This window comes from Brienomyrus brachyistius, unplaced genomic scaffold (genome assembly GCF_023856365.1).
Source record: "Brienomyrus brachyistius isolate T26 unplaced genomic scaffold, BBRACH_0.4 scaffold60, whole genome shotgun sequence".
Classification (NCBI taxonomy): Eukaryota; Metazoa; Chordata; class Actinopteri; order Osteoglossiformes; family Mormyridae; genus Brienomyrus; species Brienomyrus brachyistius.
Window position 1 is genome coordinate 200,220 of NW_026042335.1, and position 20,253 is coordinate 220,472.

Genomic DNA, 20,253 nt, shown 5'->3' on the forward strand with positions numbered 1-20,253 from the left:
TCATGAGAACCTGTCGGATAAGTTGACGGTCATCTCTGCCATTAGAATGTCGCTTCCGCCCTTTACCTGGCTGGTTTCTGGTCGTTCCCAGTGTCTCCTCAAATTGTTCCTGGGTACTGCTGTCTCAGAAATTTTGAACCTGGAAGCAACCTACTGCTCAGCGTAGCCAAATCACACAGATGTTACAGCACGTTCTTCGCCACTGCAACAGAAAGGAAAGTCCACTCACCTCTCTCGTGGCCCTTCTTGCCTTCAGAGTCAGTATTGAGTGATATGTCTGCTGTCTGAGGTTGGCCTTTTTGGGTTGCTGAGTAGTAAATACTTTGGAGGGCAGGGGGTGGTTTTTGTGTGTGGGGGTGGGGGGGCATACACATGATTCTGCAGTTTGAGTATGCTTCCCATCACAACGCCAACACTGTAATAAAGCTTACTGCCGTTACACTGCATTGATGTGATTGAGGAGCAGGGGGCCAGTGGGCATGGGGGAATTTATTTTTATCTGGCATTATTTGAAAATGAACCGCTGGCTTTAACTCAAAGCCCAGGGTTCCCTCGGAAAGTTCACAGAAAGCACAGTGTCTTTGTTGAGAGTTCAAGTCTAAGACTGGGTCTGTTTTAAGGACTAGTAACTCAGGTGGCTCAACTGCATTTTATTTATCTATGTCTTAAAATATCACGTTTATATGTCTCTATTTATATTCTATTTATCATTTCATTTGCTCTATAACCAACGAGAACGATATTTCACCTCAGTGGATCATACAGCTGAAGAACAGAATAAAAATACTTTGCTGGGTGTTTGTTTTATCAATGACTGTAGTGACTGAAATCCCACTGTGGAGAGAAATGCAATCCTGAGGCCCCGCCCCCGATCATGTGACCCAGTAAAATCAGTTAAATGTGACTGAAATGTCAGTCACTGAAAACCTGTAAACTTTGACAGGTAATAGCACTGCTGCATTCGTGTGGCAACATTTGAAAAACCCATGAAAGCCACGTTTCGCTTTGACCTCACAGTAAGGCAGCTGGGGTCTCCATAATTACAACATGAATGAAAAGTGACACCTCGACAGTGAATATTACACCTGTGCCATTCTGACTGACACCAGGTGAAGTGGGAGGTACGACCCGCTTTGGTTTCGAATGAGACGGCAGAACGAGTGCAGACACAGACGGATGGATTTTTTTGGCCATTGTACCATTTTGGGTATGAACTGCTTTCCAATCACAGCTTGCTTTATATATGTATTTAGAACCCTGTTAAAAGTAAGACACTGAATTTATCACTGTTAAGTACTTGCTTACCTTTCACCAGTGATGCACATTTCTATCAATTAAATGAATGTTAGATTTAACAGACAATTTCATAAAAAGCGACATTTTTGAGAAAGCAGGGCCAAACAGTGCCTGGAGTAACGGTGGGTTAAGGGCCTTACGGAGGGGCCCAGTAGTGACATTGAACAGGTGACCTTCCCATCATAGACATAGCATCCAAACTCAATGAGCCAAACAGCGCCCCCACTGGATTGCTATGTGTTTTGCAGCTCAGGTGATTTTTTTTCCTACATGTTGATTTAAATGTGGCTGGTATTACTACACCATGAAGCTTCTCCTCTTCCTCAACACCCTCTTCATGGCATCAGGATGCTGGTTACCCATGGAGACCCTAGAAGTTTGGATCAGGAAGGAGGCAAAGGGCCAAGCATCCTATGGCATATGCAAATCACTGCAAATCACTGCGTGCAGTGTGCAGAGGTTAGGTGACACATACCATCCTGTAGCTCAGAGATGGAGGAAGGGAGACAGCTGTTTGGTCCTGGAGAGGAAATACATAAAACCTCACAGGAAGCAGGAGTATTTATCAGGGTCGCACAGCCTCATTCTGCCCTCCTAGACATGTCTATCTACCTGCCTGTCTGTCTGCCTGCCTGTCTATCTGCCTTCCTGTCTCTCTATTTCTCTACCTGCTTGCCTGCCTGCCTCTTCATCTGTCTGTCTATCTATCTGCTTGCCAGTCAGTCTGTCTGTGTACCTGCCTGCCTGTTACACTGTGGACACCTGCTGCATTCACAGCCAGAGCGCAAATACCAGAGTAAACGACTTTAATATCTAAGAATGTTCCTTGCTGATCATGACTATTGACACAACATTGGATAGTGAAGTTGACTGAAGGGTAACAGCTTCCCGCTGTTACCCTTCAGTTACCAATAAGGGTACACTCACTCAGTGTGGTCTTTTCCAGTGCAGACCTCCTCACGTCGACCTCCAAGAGACGAGCTCATGTCTTTACCACTGAATTAGCTTCAGCCCCCAGGCCTGTTTCATAAAACATTTACATTTTCACTTACAGCACATATGTCCCCGTTATATAATTTCCATTTTTCCATTTTCATTTAGTCTACATGTATATATCATTAATCATTACTCCATCCGGGAATTTTACATGTCATATACTAACATACACTGTACATATGCGCATCAAAATATTTTTTTCACCAGCTTCTGGGAAAAACAAAATATATAAAAAGATAGATTATCATAACTAAGACTGAAATAACAAAAAACCCATAAAATATTACAGTAAAACGAAAGTGATGACGATGATGATGATGAAAACCCTTTATTGCTGTTGCAATATACCATGTCACTAGTCACGAGTACCAGCGAAAAACAGGCCATCAACCGACCATACATGTACACAAACATCACAGTAGGGGGTAGACAGGTCGGGAGACAGGGGCAAACAGAGAGAAGAAAAGAAACAGAATAACCCATTGCTTCCGGGATAGGCTCCGGACCTCCCGCGACCCAGTAGGATAAGCGGTTTGGAAAATGGATGGATGGATGGATGGAATGTGTATACATAATATTTAGTGTAGTAACTGCTTCTGGCCAACAGGGGGCCACAGGCAAACGTGTGATTTGAGTGGTGACAAACGCTGCTGCTACAGGTCATGGTCGGGCTCCTGCAATCATCCATCCATCCATGCATGGAGGAGAGCACCAACTTTTATGGAGGAATAAGAATCATTTCCTCTCTGCCCGCTTGACTGGGCTTGATAACTGGTCACTAGAACTGGCATTGAGGAGGTACCACGGCTCATCTGACATGCCCCTGCACCCTTCTGTGCCATCTGTGCAAGGCTGCGTTTTTTTATAACCTCTATGCAATATTTCTGAAGCCTAACCAAACCCCACTTCTTCCTTCCTACCACGGAATACAGTGCAGCACTACAGACTGGACTAGAGTCTATCAGGTAACACAGGGCACAAAGCTGGGTTCACCCGGGACCATCATGGGGCAAACCACCCTCCAGGCACTTTGGAGATACCCATCAGCCTCACTGTATGTCTTTGGCCTGTAGGTGGAATCTAGAACTGCCAGATCCGTGCGTGAGAGAGAGAACATGCAAACTAGGAACACACAGGTCAGAAACAGGAACCAAGGTTCCTAAAATAAACTGGAGAAATGGCTCAGTGATTTCTTCCATCAGTAACTGGCATGCTGTATAGACAGTTCTCTGTATCGAAACTCAACCATAATCTGCGCCAAACATCCAGAAATATCCGCACTAATCACATCTCTTGTTTGCATCACTGACTGAGCTTGCAGAAGAGACCGTTGGAACGTACCAACTCCAATGAGGAACATAAAGTAAGCTTCAGTTGTTAGTATGGCTATGGACTAGCTTCAAGTAGTTGCAACTTTTCCTCCTTAAAAGTAATATTACTGGTCCTCACGCTGTGGGTGTCTTCAGGGAAGGATCTAAATCTATATTTTCTGGGGGTGCCACTGAATGTCCATAGCTGGACAAATAATCATGCAAAAGCATTTATTTCCTATTATGAAATTGCTCAGGTTTGTTTTATTAATGTATTTACGAAAATGAAATTGTGCAACTTTTAAAAGAATAAGGGCATCATACATACATGTGGTAGTAAATATTCAGTGATTCTCATTTAGCATTTTGAGTCCCAGCTGTGAGCCTCAGAGCCCCATGTGTCTCAGGGTAAAACAGATGCTATAAATCCTTTGGCTGTACAGCTGTCATGTTCTATTTGTGAGAATAATGTGTACAAAGAAGAGTGGAGTCAAAGTCAACAAGCATGCAATGACATTAAACACCCAGATTACCTGCTAATCGCATACAGAAATGCCTCAAATTTAACCAAGGACGACATGTTCCAGGTCATTTTTCTGTCTGAGGAAATGCATGTAGACGCATACACAGTACTGAAGAAAAGTCGTAGGCAGTCAAAGAAAATGTTTAAAGCTATTTATGTGGCTAGAAAGTGTAGTAAAATGCTCAGAAAAAAAAGTAAAACAAAAACTAACAAGAATTTTTTCTGTTCTCCAAAAAGTTACTGATATCTTGTTGGATGGCTAAATGGACACCACTTCAGTTCCTAAACCTCTATGAAGTTAAATTTTACCAGACAATTAAACGTTTGCGCCAGTACCTGTCCGATCCTGTCCTGTGTGTCTTGTGTCCTTTTGATCAGCAGGTGTCGCTCAGTGGGTTGAGTACATGGCTTAGAGGCTAAACCCCTCCAGTCATGAGTTCACCTCAAAGTTTTATTGGTTTTTGGTTTCCTTAGTATCTTTTGTCTCTCTTTGTGTCCCTGTTTAAGGTGTAACCTGCTTGTCTAACTTTGTTCTGCTTAGACTCTTATTCCAAGTCTTCTCTAGCGTTATTAACCCTTAGTGTTTAAGGTTTCTTACTTTCGATCCTTGTTACGCCGTCTGCTTCTTGTTGTCCTGTGCTGATTGGTTATTTTAGTTGTTCCACACTGTTGCCCTGGTACAGTGGAGATAAAATGTACACATCCCTGTTAACATGCCAGGTTTTCATGATGTAAAAAAAAAAAAAATTGACCACAAGTCATTTCAAAACTTTTTCCACTTTTAACGTGACCTAAAATCTATACAATTCAACCGAAAAACAAAAATGTGTTTGGGGGGAAAAAATTTTAAACAAGAAAAGTACATAAGCTAGCTAAGTGCGCACACCCATAAACTAATACTATGTTGGAGCACCTTTTGATTTAATTACAGCATTCAGGCTTTTTGGGGACACACCTGCCATCAGTTAAGTGACTGATTAACCCCAAATAAAGCTCAGCTGTCCAGGTAGGTTCTCTCATGACCTTTACTCAGTTGTATCTTACACCAAAAGTCATATTTCACAGAAAGCTTAAAAAAAAACATGAAAAGGATCATATTGCAGAAAGGTGTGTCAGCAGGAAGGGCAAGTTTCCACGGCCTTAGATACCATGAAACACACCGCAGAGTCACCAAGAACTGGACGTCCCTCCAAGATTGATAAAAAGACAAGAACTGGTCAATATATGTTTTGGTCCTTTCACTCAATCATACTGTTTAATGAAATACTGAAATAAAATTATATACATTTATAAAGAACAAACCGTATCATTCAAAATATCTTGCGTTATCAGAATGAAGCACGTACTGTAATTGAAGGGACATTTGGATACTGAAACCAACTGTGCAACACAGAGACGGCTGTGCTTCAGGTACCACCAGACTTGTCTTTGAAATATTCCTGCACACACACACTATATTATATATACATACATATAAATACACACATACATAGATACTGTAATAGCTTGGATTCAACCACGAGAGGGCAGTAGTAGCATATAGTTATGGCAGCACAGGCGGGAAGTCGAAGGCGGCAACACAGTGAAGTTGAGTGTGTGTGCGTTAGACCCGGAGCTGAAGTTAATAAATATTGAACCTCATCATCCCCTAATGTGTCTCGGCGCACACACATACATATACACAGACGAGGTATAACAGAGGAAGCAGGATTATAAAACACACAGCAACATGAACACACAATGACCGAGTAAACAACTGAGCAGAGGCAGGCAGTTAAACAAGCCAACTGGGCTAATAAGAGGATCAAAGTGTGGGACATCAGACAATCGACCAATCACAGAGGGTGCAGGACAACGAGCAACGATTGGAACAATTACCAGGCACTGACCCTAGAAAACACAAACCACTAACTCTGAAGACTACACTGGGATAACAAGGAACAAAAATAAATGGAGCTAGACGAGAACAGCGGCCTGTACTACGAAGCGGAGTTACTGGCTTATCGGGGTATCTTGTCGAACTTGAGGTAGTCTGGGCAAAATGTAAGTGAACGAATATGAAGTCCATTTAAACTGCGGTACCTTAAATCCGACAAGTTACAGAAACTGCAGCTTGTGCAGTACATCTTAATGAAAGACTTCCAATTTCAGAGGGAATTAAACTGAAAATTGTAGTGACGTATCTTCAAATAATATCTGAGAAATCAAATACACAGCTCAGATTCCAAATTTAATTTAAAAGAACAAATTTCAGACATAAGGAATACATTTATGGAGTCTTCAATTTAGCAGCGCCCTCTAGTGGATTCGGTCGAAACGGCATCCCCTTTTAAGGAGGCACGGATCCTGCGAAGAAGCTGGAGAATTAGAAGACAACTTCAGCCTTGTCGCGGTATAACAAAACTTTGGTTGATAAGGTTGAGTTGACACTGCAGGTTCATTTCATACAAGTTTAATATATTTTCCCTAAGAAAGCACCCTGGAATAGTACTAATGAGGTAATCAACGCACATTGTACATTCTTTTACGTTATAACAGTAACACAATCTTTCGGCTATTGTGGCATTGCTCATCCCAAAAATCAATGACATGCGCACCAGGCATTTTAAAGAACGTATGCATACAAATAAAAAGCTGTGATACTACAAGCTGGGGAGGCGGGATCCTGCACCCGATCAGCGAAAATCTAATTTACGGTTAGATTATTCAAATTGCGTCTCATTTTTAGGCTCTCCTCAATCCTGATTGTGAAGCTTTCCTGCAGTGTTGTATTTACAGTGAACACCACATTCTTTCATTCCGCAGTCAAGCTGTCCCTTAAGCAACGTCTTATGGGATTGTTCTGGAAGCACGCCTAGAAAAGTACACACGTGTTCTCGTTGTAAGGTTTACCTTTGAAGTCTTCGCAAGATGCTAAGAGTCACCGTTACCACCCACCCAATAGACTGTAATGTCACAGCAATTTCCTTACGCTGCCACCGCCTCTTTTAACCGGTCAGGTCGTCGTCCCCAGATTCCTCACAAAAACCCACACAGAACACGGTAACAAATACACTTTCCTTTATTCTTTACTAAATATACTGTTCATAAAAGATACCAGGTTTAAGTGAATGCAGGCAGGAATACGAGTTATGCTATCTAACCTACGGAGCACCAAGCCAGCAGCTAGCGCCACCCACCATCATGCAGTGTTGCACACCCCCCAAAAGGTCTAAAGCAGGGATAGGTTAGACTTTAACATACCTCGTTATTATGCATAAATAAATGCTCAATACATAAAACACTCCCAATAAGCCACCCACTTTCCACGCTAAACCATAGTAAATATACCTCCCTAATCCCCCCTCTCTCTCTCTCTCTCACACACACACACACACTCACAGGATCTAAGATTAAAACAACCACCGAACTTCCCTCTGTCCAGTAGCCCCCAAGACCATCCCGTATGTCCGTAGATCAGTCTGTGGGTATCTGCGTCCCAAAAGCCCACCGAAAACGCACACAAAGTCTTTCCACACGTCCCTCGCTGGTCACTCCATCCGAAACTCAATCCAACATGGCACAAAACATCCTTTCTTGTCAACTGAGCATCCAACACCGTCCCTGCCTCACGAAACAACCCCGCCGTCTCTCTCCCCTTCTTGCTTCTAAACAAGGTCCTCTACCCTTAAAACTTCCTCCAGGTGTCATTCAATCAAAATCAAGTCCAGCTAATCCTCTGAACCGCTAAACAGCCACCTGATGACATTTTCTCAATCACATGTCATCACAAGACTATGGGTGCGTTGGACTAACGACTTGGACTTAGGTCTGTGTGCAGCTGACGGGACGTGGAGCGCCATCTGCCGGCGGCTGCAGGGGTGGAGTATAAACTACTGCTCGAAGTGTGCGAGACCTGACTGCGATAGCAGCACTGCCAGAAGGGTGTAGATGAATCTATACAAATAACACCTGCATGCACATTAAATTTACAATAACCAAGTCCTGGTACAAACTCTCAGCAGTGAAAAAAATTTACTATTGTATATAATGGCCCTGTATAAAAAGAGAGTTGCCAGGAAAAAGATCAAATACATTTATTCCAAGGATTAAGAGTTTATTGTCATGTACAAAATACATTGCAATTCGTACTTGAATGCCTTCCTCACAGACTAGACGATTAAACAAATAAAGCAGCACAACATTACAGTAACTAACAATAAATAAACCACTAACTTACGTGTACTATTAGAGCATTTATTTCATTTATTTAAACTTTATTTTTCCAGGTAAATTACCTGAAAGCCCGTTTTCACTGCTTTTTCTTACTCAAAGGAAAAGCCTATAGGAAAAATCTAAAACCTTTTAATTATACATGTACTTTATTTCTTTTTCCAAAGGTGATAAAACATTTGTCACAAAATACGCTCCGTGCATACATATGAACTAGTCCCTTAAAGTCCCTTTAAACATCGGTGTTACAAATTTTAACACAATTTTACAGAGCACCATGCAATACGTCTGCTCCATGTACCATTCATGAAAAGAATGGTATTTTAACTCAAATGAATTTACTAAACATCACATATATTGTTTTCTTACATTCAATGTTAGTTTTGTTTCTTTAGCAATGATTTGTCCCCGGCAATGAGCGTCTGTGATGACAGAAAGTTTCATAAATGCATAATTGTGTTAAATTAGAGTACAGGGCTAATAAGAAATATTTCTGAGCTAGTTATTAAGTGAACCACCTTAACTTTGGACATATAATGATAATAAAAATAATACTTAAAATTATTAGCATAATAATTATTATTATTATAGTAGTAGTATAAAAATATTGAAATGGGACCACGTCATTCAAAGGCAAACTAATATTGCAGGGGACTGCCCACAGATCCAAGTGAAAAATTTAATGGGGACCCACTGCCGCAAAAAAAAAAATATTAAAGCCCTTTCTGTCCTGGTTCCTAGTTCTTAAGTACATATGTGCTTATCTGTAGTGGAGGTTCCTCAACTTAAGAATTAGAAAATCCCTTGTTAACTTTGTCTGCAAACCCTATTTTTAATTAAATGACTCACATCTGTACTGTCCTTCAGGGCTCTGTTAACCGGTGACTGGAAGGATTCAGGAAAAGGGGACTACCACTTCCCAGGCGTTTCCCCAGATACGATGCAGCAGATCATCGAGTACGCCTACGCGTACTCTGTGCTCGTCACAACTGACAACGTGGAGAACCTCCTGGCGGCCGCCGATCAGCTGAACATCCTGGGCATTGTGCAGCTCTGTAGCTCATTGGATTCTGGCCCGCTAGTACGGAAATTGGGGAACCCTGTCCTACACTATCCATTGCACATACTTCTATGTTTGTGTCACGGTGAACTTTATCTGTAAATCTCCTACCTTGTGCCATGTGCTTCCTGTGGTCGGCTCCAGGTTCACTACGACCCTGTACTTTCTGGATCTCCATCTCAATCATGTACATCATGACACTCATCACTTTTGAATTGGTTTTCTTAGATATATATCTGTGGCGGCTACAATGGAGCTGATACACATGCTACTGTGGAGTGCTATGACCCACTCACTGGCGAATGGACCATAATCGCTCTCATGAGCACTCGCCCACGTGGCCTTAGGGTCGCTGCTTATCACGGGAAAATTTATGTGGTGAGTGACTCCTTTCTTGCACCTTGAACCATAGGTGACAAGTTTCAAGTTTTACCTATCTGTCTTTGCTACTGTCATGGATTGTGATTCCCTTAAACCAAACAAAATGTTCACTGTCAGAATAACTCACTGTGAAGGCTTATCTGAATGCATGTACAAAATATATACCACCCTCTTTAGCCTCCCTGCATTCATTTCTGGGTTATAAACGAATATGTTGGGGGACTCTGCTACAAGCTCGGGTAGTAAAGTTTCGATTTCTGATCACAGTTTTATATTCTCCAGTTCCAGACATAATTGTTGTTTTTGTCAGAGTCTGTTTAACTACAAATGGCATTTTTAGTAATAATAATAATAAAAGCAAAATATATGAGCATAAGGAGTCTTTTTTGAAGGCTCATGATTTTCCCCTAATTCTGCTGGTTTTCCCTCCACCCTAATCCCTGTCTTTGGTACAGTTAGGTTCACGTGTCTTTAACACAAATGAGTTATAAGCTTGTGAGACAATGGAAGCCTGCTTTCATAGGACTAAAATTCCTGAAAAGTTTGTGACTTTGGTAAAGCTGATATTTGCTTATCCTTTTGGTACCTGAGTGATCACTTGCTTTTGGTGTCTCCCCGGTGGGCGGTTCCAACGGGTCACATTACCTGCGGAGCGTCCAGGCCTATGACCCTGCGATGAACCACTGGCGTGCTGTGGCCCCCATGTTCACGGCACGAGGCCGTTTTGGCATCGCAGTGGTGGATGACCTCCTGTTTGTGATGGGCGGCTCTGATGACGTCTGGGTTACAACCAAGGTGGAGTGTTACGATGCGGGGACAGGCAGCTGGTTTAGCGCCCAGGACATGAGCAGAGCCAACAGAGACTTCAGCTGCTGCGTAGTGCCTGCGCACCCCCGCATCGTACAGCACGCTGCACCTCGGTAGTCCCATGGCCACCCAGGAGGAGATAAACCCACCTGCCTGGTGGGTAACCTCAAGTACACCCCCCCTCAAATTCTTTCCCTAAAATGTATAGTGCTTACAGAACACTGGGATACTTTCTTAGTTTTCTAAGAATGCTGCAATGTAACCACACAAAGGAAACATGTTCAGTCTAATAATTATGTGGGAGCTCATGCATATGCAACAGTGTCTCTATAGCTATTTGGTGAATGCTGGGCTGGGAGGCGGGAAGAGACTACTTGTCTGTCACCAGGAGTCCGAGTATCAGATGATGGACATTTGTTCCTGTCATTTTCTGCTGTTCTTTTCTGAGACCATGATACCAATAGACACTGCTGCACTTTACCATACAGAGACATCTGGAAGCTGGGGAGGGCATCTGTGCTCCTTCAGCCACAGACAGACTGAGGCAGACGACAGGCAGGAGGACTGGAATAACAACAATTCAATTTGTTTTTCATTGATCATTGTTGACACACCACGAAATGTGAACAACGAAACAACATTAAACAATATCGCTGGATGATTAAAATATAAAATATATATATAATCAGCTGTGCTATGGAATTTGTGTGTGTGTTTTTTAGCTAAAGGGTTAAACAAACACTTAATTATATTCATCATACCATATATGAGTAACCCAGCCTTTGATCAGTTCCTTCACTCTATTGTTACAGATTTTCAGAAAACTACATCAGGATTATTGTTGTGTTTTGCATTTCATGTAAGATATAAAATTGAATCTGTATGTATGAAGTCAACCACCACACAGCGAATCTCCTCGGGATCCTGGCCGGCGATCCCCCAGGCAAATACACGGTCCAGTTCTACCAATCCATCGGCCATCCATCTGCCACAGCTACAGTAGGTGTTACATGTACGTGGGCGTCCCCTTGGCCTGGTCCAGCCGCTTGGGTCCTCAGCAATGAGGATCCTGCGACCCGGATCACCCTCAGGGAAACGCGCCACATGGCCGTAGTGCCCTAACTGACAATCCCTCACAATGCAGGTAATGTGCCCCCATTACCTGGAGATGCATGGCTTCATTGATCAAACTATCAATCCTCACTCAAGTTGGCACATTTGGTCTGAACAAATAAAATTTGCAGGTGGGGGACGAGATTGATCGTGTAACCCAAAAACACGGAAGAAACAAACACAAAAGCACCAGACTCTCGGGTTGGGGGATGGGTGTTGATATTGGAGTGCAAAATTAACACAGATGGAAGATGGACAAGTACTTTTGATTTGTGTCCTATTCTCAGTGTATGACGAATTATAATGGCTGTTTGTTAGCCGTTTGCATACTATCTTATGCGAAAACCGGACGACAGAATTCTGTTGTAGTCTAGCTGACTTAGCAAAAAAAATCCCTTACACTATAAGGATTATTATTATTATTATTTTTTTATTATTTAGGAAAGTCACCTTAGTGTAATTACAGAGTAATGCATTGCTTCCAAACAGCGATGTTGTGATAGACTATTCAATTAAATGCTTGTTAAACATATAATTCTGAATATTTGATAAATTGGGCAAAATCATATGTTTGTTTTAAACATGAAAATGATGCATGCATGTATCAGAGTTTTATAGTGGGTTTCTATTCAGGGGCACTTCTGAAACATTTTGGACCACCCTCTGCCACTGCCACCGCCCAAGATGAGGAGCCGTCCACCTCCTCAGCCACATATGTGTCTCCACAAATGTCTGATCCCGAGGATGAAGAGCCAATAGCAGCCACTTCAGGTGTGATTGTGCGTAGCCTGAGTGTGTGGGTGTGTCGCAAAATATTTTGCAATGACTGTTCCGGCACGATGAATGCTGTGTATTCAAAATAACTTGTGTATACTAATGCAAATGTATGCTCATAGAAATGCCTGGAGCTCAACCCCCTGAGGATGAGCTCCTGCCTACAAAACCTGCAAACTGGCCTTCAGATATCACTGACAGCATTCGAATACAGCTGGTTTGCAAAGGACCAAGTAAGGTAGCACCTGACTTTGTTTTTCCTAGAAATGAGGGTGATGGAAGAAGTTGCCACCAGCAGTATTTTAAGAAAACACTAGTTAGCGGTGAAAAGATGCCTAAAAGCTGGCTAGTATATTCTGAGAAAAACAACAGCCTTTTTTGCTTTTTTTTGTTTTCTAAAAGACACATCAGTTTAACAAGTTCTGGGCTGATAGATTGGAAGCATGCCAGTTCTCTTCTCACCTCACGTGACAATAGTCCTGAACACCATAACTCCATGAAAGCATGGAAAGAGCTGGTAGTGAGGATTAAAAATGGTGAAACAATTAACAAACAAGAGATGGCACTTCTGCAGGCTGAGAAAATAAGATGGAAAGCGGCGCTGACTCGTCTCACTGCTATCATTCAATTCTCTCGCAACTACAGGGCAACAGGCTTTGCATCTGCACAAATGTCAGCCAAGGATATGTGTGAGGACATGAACGTAGAGGCTGTTCTACAGCAGAAAAGACAGAGATCTACAAAGCGGCACTTCTCTCACAAATCATTTGATGAGCCATTGAGTGATGACTTAAAGAACCTGGAGGTGACCTTTTTTAATGTTGTTGTTGATGCTGCAGTGTCTTCCATCCAAGAGAGATTCACCACATTGGAAAATGTGGGACAGAAATTTGGAGGACTGACACATTTTCCAAATCTCTCAAATGATGACCTCACTGAACAGTGTAAGACCCTCGGTGCTACTTAGCTTTTTCAGGACCAATCAGACTTGGATGCCGGAGAGCTTGCACAGGAGATTAAGAATTCGTCTGACTTACCATCAAAATCTATGACCTGTCTTGAGCTGCTGAACTTTGTGCATGACAGCGAACTCTCAGAAATATACCCAAATTTGTGCATTGCTCTGAGAATTGCAGTTACTCTACCTGTAACTGTGGCTTCAGCAGAGAGGAGCTTTTCAAAGCTGAAACTTGTGAAGACATATCTGAGGTCCACTATGTCTCAGGAACGCCTCACTGGCCTTGCCATCATCAGCATTAATCATGCTATTGCTGGCCAGATTTCATATGACATTATTGATGACTTTGTATCAAGGAAGGCAAGGAAGGTCCTGATTTAGATGACAATTATTTCATATCACTGTGTGTTGTGCGAAGTGCAATCATGTTAATTGTGTCATTTAGGAATGCCTCATTTTAATTGTATCTGCCTTTTATACTTATTTAATATAATAATTTTATATGTATGTCTTATTTTGACTTCTGTGCATGCTTGTTTTATATTTAAAGTTCTATTTGATGATGAGATGATGATGAGAACCCTTTATTGCTGTTGCAATACACCATGTCACTAGTCACAAGTACCGGTGAGAAACTGGCAATCAACCGACCATACATTTTATATGTATGTCATATTTTGACTTCTGTGTGTGCTTGTTTTATATGTAAAGTTATATTTCTTCCAATTTATATGTTAGTTATTAAGTTTGTTTGTGTGTGTATATATCTATATCCAGTTAAATTCAGTATGGTTCGGACAACAGTTTTTTTTACGATAAAATATGTTAATGTACAATCCTTAATATGTCTTGTGTGTGTGTGGGTGGGTAAAAATAATTAATTTACTTTGGGATTTTAGATACAGTAAGATATTATACACAGACCTAAATAATTACATAAACACAGTCGTTGCTGTTTCAGTTCTCTCCTACCATTTATATTGTCACAGTGAACTATATCCTAAGATGTACTTGTACAACGTTTGTATATAGTATAGCATGAAAAATAATAATAATAAAAAAACTCAGCCAGAGTGGAATTGTTTATATATATATATATATATATATATATATATATATATATATATATATATATATATATATATATATATATAAATATATAAAACACTCGTGCGCTCTTGCGTTGTGTACACCCAAAATGACGATTCCACCATACACTGCGCTAGGCTATATCGAGTGTGATGTTAGTTGCAAAAGACGCAAGCTGATCCCAACTTCACTTTGCTACACGTCCACTGTAAAAGCAGGGCCACAAATAAAACACCACCTACGTCTCTGTGCTCAATTCAAACGGAAAATGTCGCCAAATCCATTCGCCATTTCACTATGTGCTGGCTAGTCATGGCGCGAGCATTAGCGACGGACGCGAACAGCTTCAGCTTATCTTGCCACAATTCAGCTCGACTGTTTAAACTTCAGCCAAACACAACATTCTGTGTTAAGTGAGAATTCTAACGAGAAATAATAATTACTTACATCGTTCAATGGGCGCCCTCGGAATATCTGTCCTGCCGCTACTCCCATCCACTTCTAACTTAACTCGTCCATCTGTGTGGGGGTGCGCAAGAACGATGGGTGCCGCGAAGCTGCAGGAAAACAAACTTAAAAACCTGCACGGAAATATATTAAACTAAAGTTAGTCGGCAGAAGTGAGGAATTACAAAAAAAAAAAAAAAAAAAAACGATTTCTCAAGAAAAGATCATGAAACAGGAAAATGGTCAATAGCTCATGGAGTGATATTGCACACTGTACCTTGATTGTAACATAACTGCTCTATAATATATAATCGATTATATGCAATAGTGTTCAGGATTTGGGTGAAGTGTACTGTACACAGCACAATAATCATTGTGATAATTCCACACTTGCTGCAATATGTTTTCATGACTGTATTGGGGATATTTGCGGTCCGAAAAATACGTACGCCTTGTGCTAAATGTGGACCAAAACAGACGGACTACGCAGCCCAATTTTCAAGGACCATTTTTGTTCTAAATAAAGGCCACAACGGGCCAACCAGATTTAGCCCATAAAATAATGTCCTGTGGACATTTGTTGCTCAGTGGCTTATGTTTAAGGTGGAAACTAGGGAATAAGATACGAACTTTAGCCTCGTTCCTGACAGTCATGTAAAGGACCTTTTTTGTTTTTCATTTTTAGAAACGTAGCCGAGGAGAAAAAATATGAAAACATTTTTTTATTAATTAAGGAACTATTTTATTTATTTCGGGAATTCGTGATTTGACAATTCACACATAATACAAAACGTAAATGCTAAGATAAGCACGGTATACATTTTCCAAAAGTGATGTTAAAAACATTTAACTTGTTCTTCTTGTACAGCTGATTGCGCATAGAAAATATTTTCCCCCCAATCAATGTCGAATCTCAAATATAGATTTAAAAATAAACGTTACGGTATCTTAGAACACTGTGACGCAAAAGTGCGGTTTTTGCGTATTAGAACACGTCATTTCGAGTGGTATAAAAAGGAGAAAGAGACGAGACATCCACATTTTTGAATAATGATGGCACACGACATGGAGCGAGTACTGATGTCCCCGGCTTTCGAAGTGTTCAACAAGCTTCGGCTCGCAGGACAGCTTTGTGACGTGGTCCTCATCGCAGACGGTGTTCAGTTCAACGCCCATAGAGTGATTCTGTGTGGCTGTAGCTCCTACTTCCAGTAAGTTGCTGTGGCTCATATATGACGATGCCAAAACAGCAAGGAGTCCGTTTTTTTCTCTCGTTAGCAATGACTTCTCCTTGGCAATAAGGCTCTAGGATGACAGAAAGTTTATATTAATATATATTATATTAAATTATGTTAATGTAGGTCAGTGCTGATCAGAAATATTTTTAAGTATACAGTACCACCTTAACGTTTAACATATAATAATAATAATAATAATAATAATAATAATAATGGTATAAATATATAAAAAGGGGACCATGTCCATCAGGCAAAAACAAAGTATTCCGGGGCACTTGCCCACCAGCCCAAGTGAAAAATATTATAGGGGGAGCTAATGTTGGAAAAATAAGAGTTAAAGCCCCTGGTCCCTAGTTCTTAGATGCCTATGTGATCATCTGTAGCGGGGCGTCCTTATCTCTGGTTTATTTCCATTTGGGGGTCCCTGGTTCAGAAGATTTAGAAAACCCCTTATTTAACTTTGCCTGCAAAACCCATATTTATTAGATGAGTCACTTCTGGATTGTGTTTCAGGGCTCTGTTCTCCAGTGACTGGAGTGATTCAGGAAAGCGGGAGTACCAACTCCCAGGCATTTCCCCTGAAACATTGAGGCAGGTCATCGAGTACGCCTACACGTACTCTGTGGTCATCACAGCTGACAATGTGGAGAACCTCCTGGCAGCTGCTGATTATCTCAGTGTCCTGGGCATCGTGCAGCGCTGCTGTGACTTCCTGCATGAGCATCTCTGCCTTGACAACTGTGTTGGGCTTGTCAAAATCGGAGAAGTCTACTGCCTCAATGAGCTGCACCAGTCTGCATTCAAATTCCTCCTGAAGAACTTCAAGGAGGTTGCCATCAACTCAAACGAGTTCCTAGAACTCACGCTCGAAGAACTTTGTGACATCATGGAGCGGGGCATGAACTGAATGTCAGAGAAGAGGATGTGGTGTTTCACGCCATCCTCCGGTGGATCGAGCACGAGCCTGCCACCCGAGAGGCCCACATTTCAGTTCTGTTGCCCAAGGTGAGTATAGTTATACTATGTTCTCATTGACTTGTGTATATGATGATGATGAAAGTCCACTCTCTGACTTTGAGAACCCGCCGATCCGCCCACGCTTGCCCTCTGACGTTTTGCTGGCTGTCGGTGGATGGAACATGGGCACTACTAACTGCATTGATGCGTATGACACACGGGCCGACCGCTGGGTGGATATCACGCAGGAGGAGCAGAGCAACCTAGCTGGTCATGGCACGGTGTACCATAATGGATTTGTGTACTGCATTGGGGGGTTTGATGGCCAACACTTCATTAATTCCGTGCGCAGATATGACCCGATAACACGAGAATGGCAGCAGATGGCCCCCATGCACTGGCATCGCTGTAATGTTAGTGTGGTTGTGCTCGATGGGTTCATCTACGCCATGGGTGGCCATATTGTTTTCAGGCCCCTCAATAAAGTAGAGCGGTACAACCCAGTAACCAACGAATGGACCCAGATCGAGCCCATGAATGAGAGGAGAAGCGATGCCAGTGCCACCACCCTGAATGGCAAGGTAGGGTAATGGGAGGGTGTCTGACTGTGTTTACCCTCATCTTCCCCTTGAAATTGAGTATTTTACACAGTCATGAGTTCTCTTTCTCTTCAGATTACTGAGTTTTTTTGGATAATTCATTTAGTTCATTTGGATAAATGCATTATTGGTCTCCATTAGGGGCATATTGGGTAGTGCTGTGGTGTCATATCCAAGACTTGTGAGATAGATGAAATGGTGTTCCCATGTCAGGTTTCCTTTATTCTGTTCCTGGGGGAGCAGAATTGAAAACTCTTTGCAGATTTCCCTTTTCAAACAGCCATACTAAACCTGAAAATTAGCTGATTATGGTGTGTTTGAGAAGGGAAATCTGCAAACTGTGTTCCGCCAGGACCGGAACTGGGGAACCCTGTCATACACTATGCATAGCACATACTTGTATTTTTGAGTCACAATGAACTTCATCTGTAACCTCCAAACCCCAGTCATATACAGTATAACGGTGTTCACAGTTAAATTGTTTTTCATAGATATACATCTGTGGGGGCCACAGTGGAACAGAGAGCCTTTCTACAGTGGAGTGCTTTGACCCACTCACTAACGAATGGAGCTTGATCACTCCAATGAGCACTCCCCGTCACAGCCTTGGAGTCACGGCGTATAAAGGGAAGATCTATGCGGTGAGTGATTCCTTTCTGTGTCAAATCTCACATTTTACCTGTAAGACTCATGGTTTTTTTGTCTTTGCTGCTGTGTCTTTCATTGTGATGCATTTAAACCAAACATAACAGTTAAATGCCAGAAATACCTGCTGCAAAGGCTTATCTTAATACACATAAAAACATATATGCTACCCTCTTTAGCCTCCCTGCATTCATTTCTGGGTTATAAATGGATCTGCTGGGGGTCTCTGCTACTAGCTCGGGCTGTAAAGTTTAGATTTTTTATTAATTATTTTCTCTAGTTCTAGATATAATTGGTCAGATTGTTGTTTTTTTCAGTGTCTGATTAGCTTCAAGTGTTCGTTTTAAGTAATAACAATAAAAAAGCAAAATATATTAGCATAAGGAGTCATTTTTGATGGCTCACAGTTTTCACCGAATCATACAAGTTTTCTGTTGCCCAAATCCATGTTTTCATTGCATATAGGTTGACATGTGTATATAAGCTTGTGTCATTTATAGACAATGGGAGGTTCTAAGGAGCCTGCTTTCATAGGGTGAAAATTGCTTACGAGTTCATGACTTTGGGAAAGTTGATGTTTGCCCATCCTTTTGGCAAGCAAGTGATAATGAATCTTTGGCATCTCTCAGGTGGGCGGTATCAACAGGTCTGATCACCTGCAGACCATGGAGGTCTATGACCCTACCACAAACCGCTGGCATGCTGTGGCCCCCATGTCTACACCACGCAGTGAATTTGGCATCGCAGTGGTGGACGACCTCCTGTTTGTGATGGGCGGCCACGATGGGTTTAGGGTAACAAACAAGGTGGAGTGTTATGATGCGGGGACAGGCAGCTGGTATCGTGCGCAGGACATGAGCAGAGCCAGAAAACACTTCAGCTGCTGCGTAGTGCCTGCGCACCCCCGCATCATACAATACGCTTCACCTCGTTAGTCCCTGATGGCCACCAAGGAGGAAACCCATCTGCCCACAACAGCATGCCCAGTACGTAACCTCATTTACACCCCCCACCCCAAAGTCATTTTCCATGGCCTCGCTAAACTCCTCCCACACCTGAGTTTTTGCCTCGATGACCGCCGAAGCCGCATTCCATCATTTCATCACCTCTGTCCACCAGCAGGTTCGGGGAATGCCGCCACAACAGGCACCGACCACCTTACGACCACAGCTCCAGTCAGCCGCCTCCACAACGGAGGCATGGAACAAGGCCCATTCGGACTCAATGTCCCCTGCGTCCTCCAGGACATGGGAGAAGCTCTGCTGGAGGTCGGAGTTGAATCTTCTCCTGACATTGCATACTTAAAATAAAGTTTTCTCTTTTTCATATTATCTAGTTTGTGAAAGCGTCATAAATTTCCCATTTTGGATAAACGTTGTTCTCGTTTGACGGTTCTCTTCAGAAATTCCGCTGCAACCATCGGTGATTGCTAATTAAGCACTAAGGTTTTTCGTAATCAATTGAAATACTGGTTTAGTGCAGCCCCTTCCCCTGGGACCTACAGTAAACATAGCCAGCAACTTGAATTTGGAGAAGTGATGTTACCTCTGGATTGATTACAGTATGTACTGTACACAATATTATATTGTGGGTGTCAGAGTTTGCGTGTGCGAACGGGCAGGCTGGCAGGAAGGAGACAGGGAAGGACGAAGCAGGGAGGTAGAATACGGGGAAAACTGGGGTTTTATTAGGGGGAAGACGGCTATGGGCAGAACGGGACATGACAACAGCACTAACATCAATGACGGACATCGGACAGGGCAAGATGTGGACTGATATAGACAAAAGACATGGCAAAACGACAAGGTACAGCTAGGCATGATAGGGGAAGAACTCGTGGATAATCAG

General features: G+C 42.2%; 1 protein-coding gene and 1 long non-coding RNA gene across 9 annotated transcripts; one reads left to right on the plus strand and one right to left on the minus strand.

Moving 5' to 3' along the window:
- Nucleotides 1-342: 342 nt before the first annotated feature.
- Nucleotides 343-15,390, minus strand: LOC125725085 (uncharacterized). Of its 2 annotated transcripts, none has more exons than XR_007387318.1 (5): nucleotides 15,244-15,390; nucleotides 14,967-15,100; nucleotides 4,724-4,799; nucleotides 2,224-2,316; nucleotides 343-1,816 (listed from the first exon to the last, which is right to left on the minus strand). It is a non-coding gene; the product is annotated as an uncharacterized LOC125725085 (long non-coding RNA). The 2 variants fall into 2 exon arrangements; XR_007387317.1 differs by having other exon boundaries at nucleotides 343-2,061.
- Nucleotides 15,391-16,039: 649 nt separating this feature from the next.
- LOC125725070 (kelch-like protein 10) lies at nucleotides 16,040-19,736 on the plus strand. 7 transcript variants are annotated; one of them, XM_049001686.1, is made up of 5 exons: nucleotides 16,040-16,177; nucleotides 16,718-17,209; nucleotides 17,514-17,742; nucleotides 18,252-18,401; nucleotides 19,035-19,736. In XM_049001686.1, the coding sequence occupies exons 2-5, from the start codon at nucleotides 17,112-17,114 to the stop codon at nucleotides 19,338-19,340; spliced, it is 783 nt and encodes a 260-aa protein (XP_048857643.1). In that variant the 5' UTR covers nucleotides 16,040-16,177; nucleotides 16,718-17,111; the 3' UTR covers nucleotides 19,341-19,736. The 7 variants fall into 7 exon arrangements, 4 of the variants coding, with proteins under 4 accessions (XP_048857643.1, XP_048857644.1, XP_048857641.1 ...); XM_049001687.1 differs by having other exon boundaries at nucleotides 17,634-17,742; XR_007387296.1 differs by lacking the exon at nucleotides 17,514-17,742 and having other exon boundaries at nucleotides 16,046-16,177.
- Nucleotides 19,737-20,253: the final 517 nt, after the last annotated feature.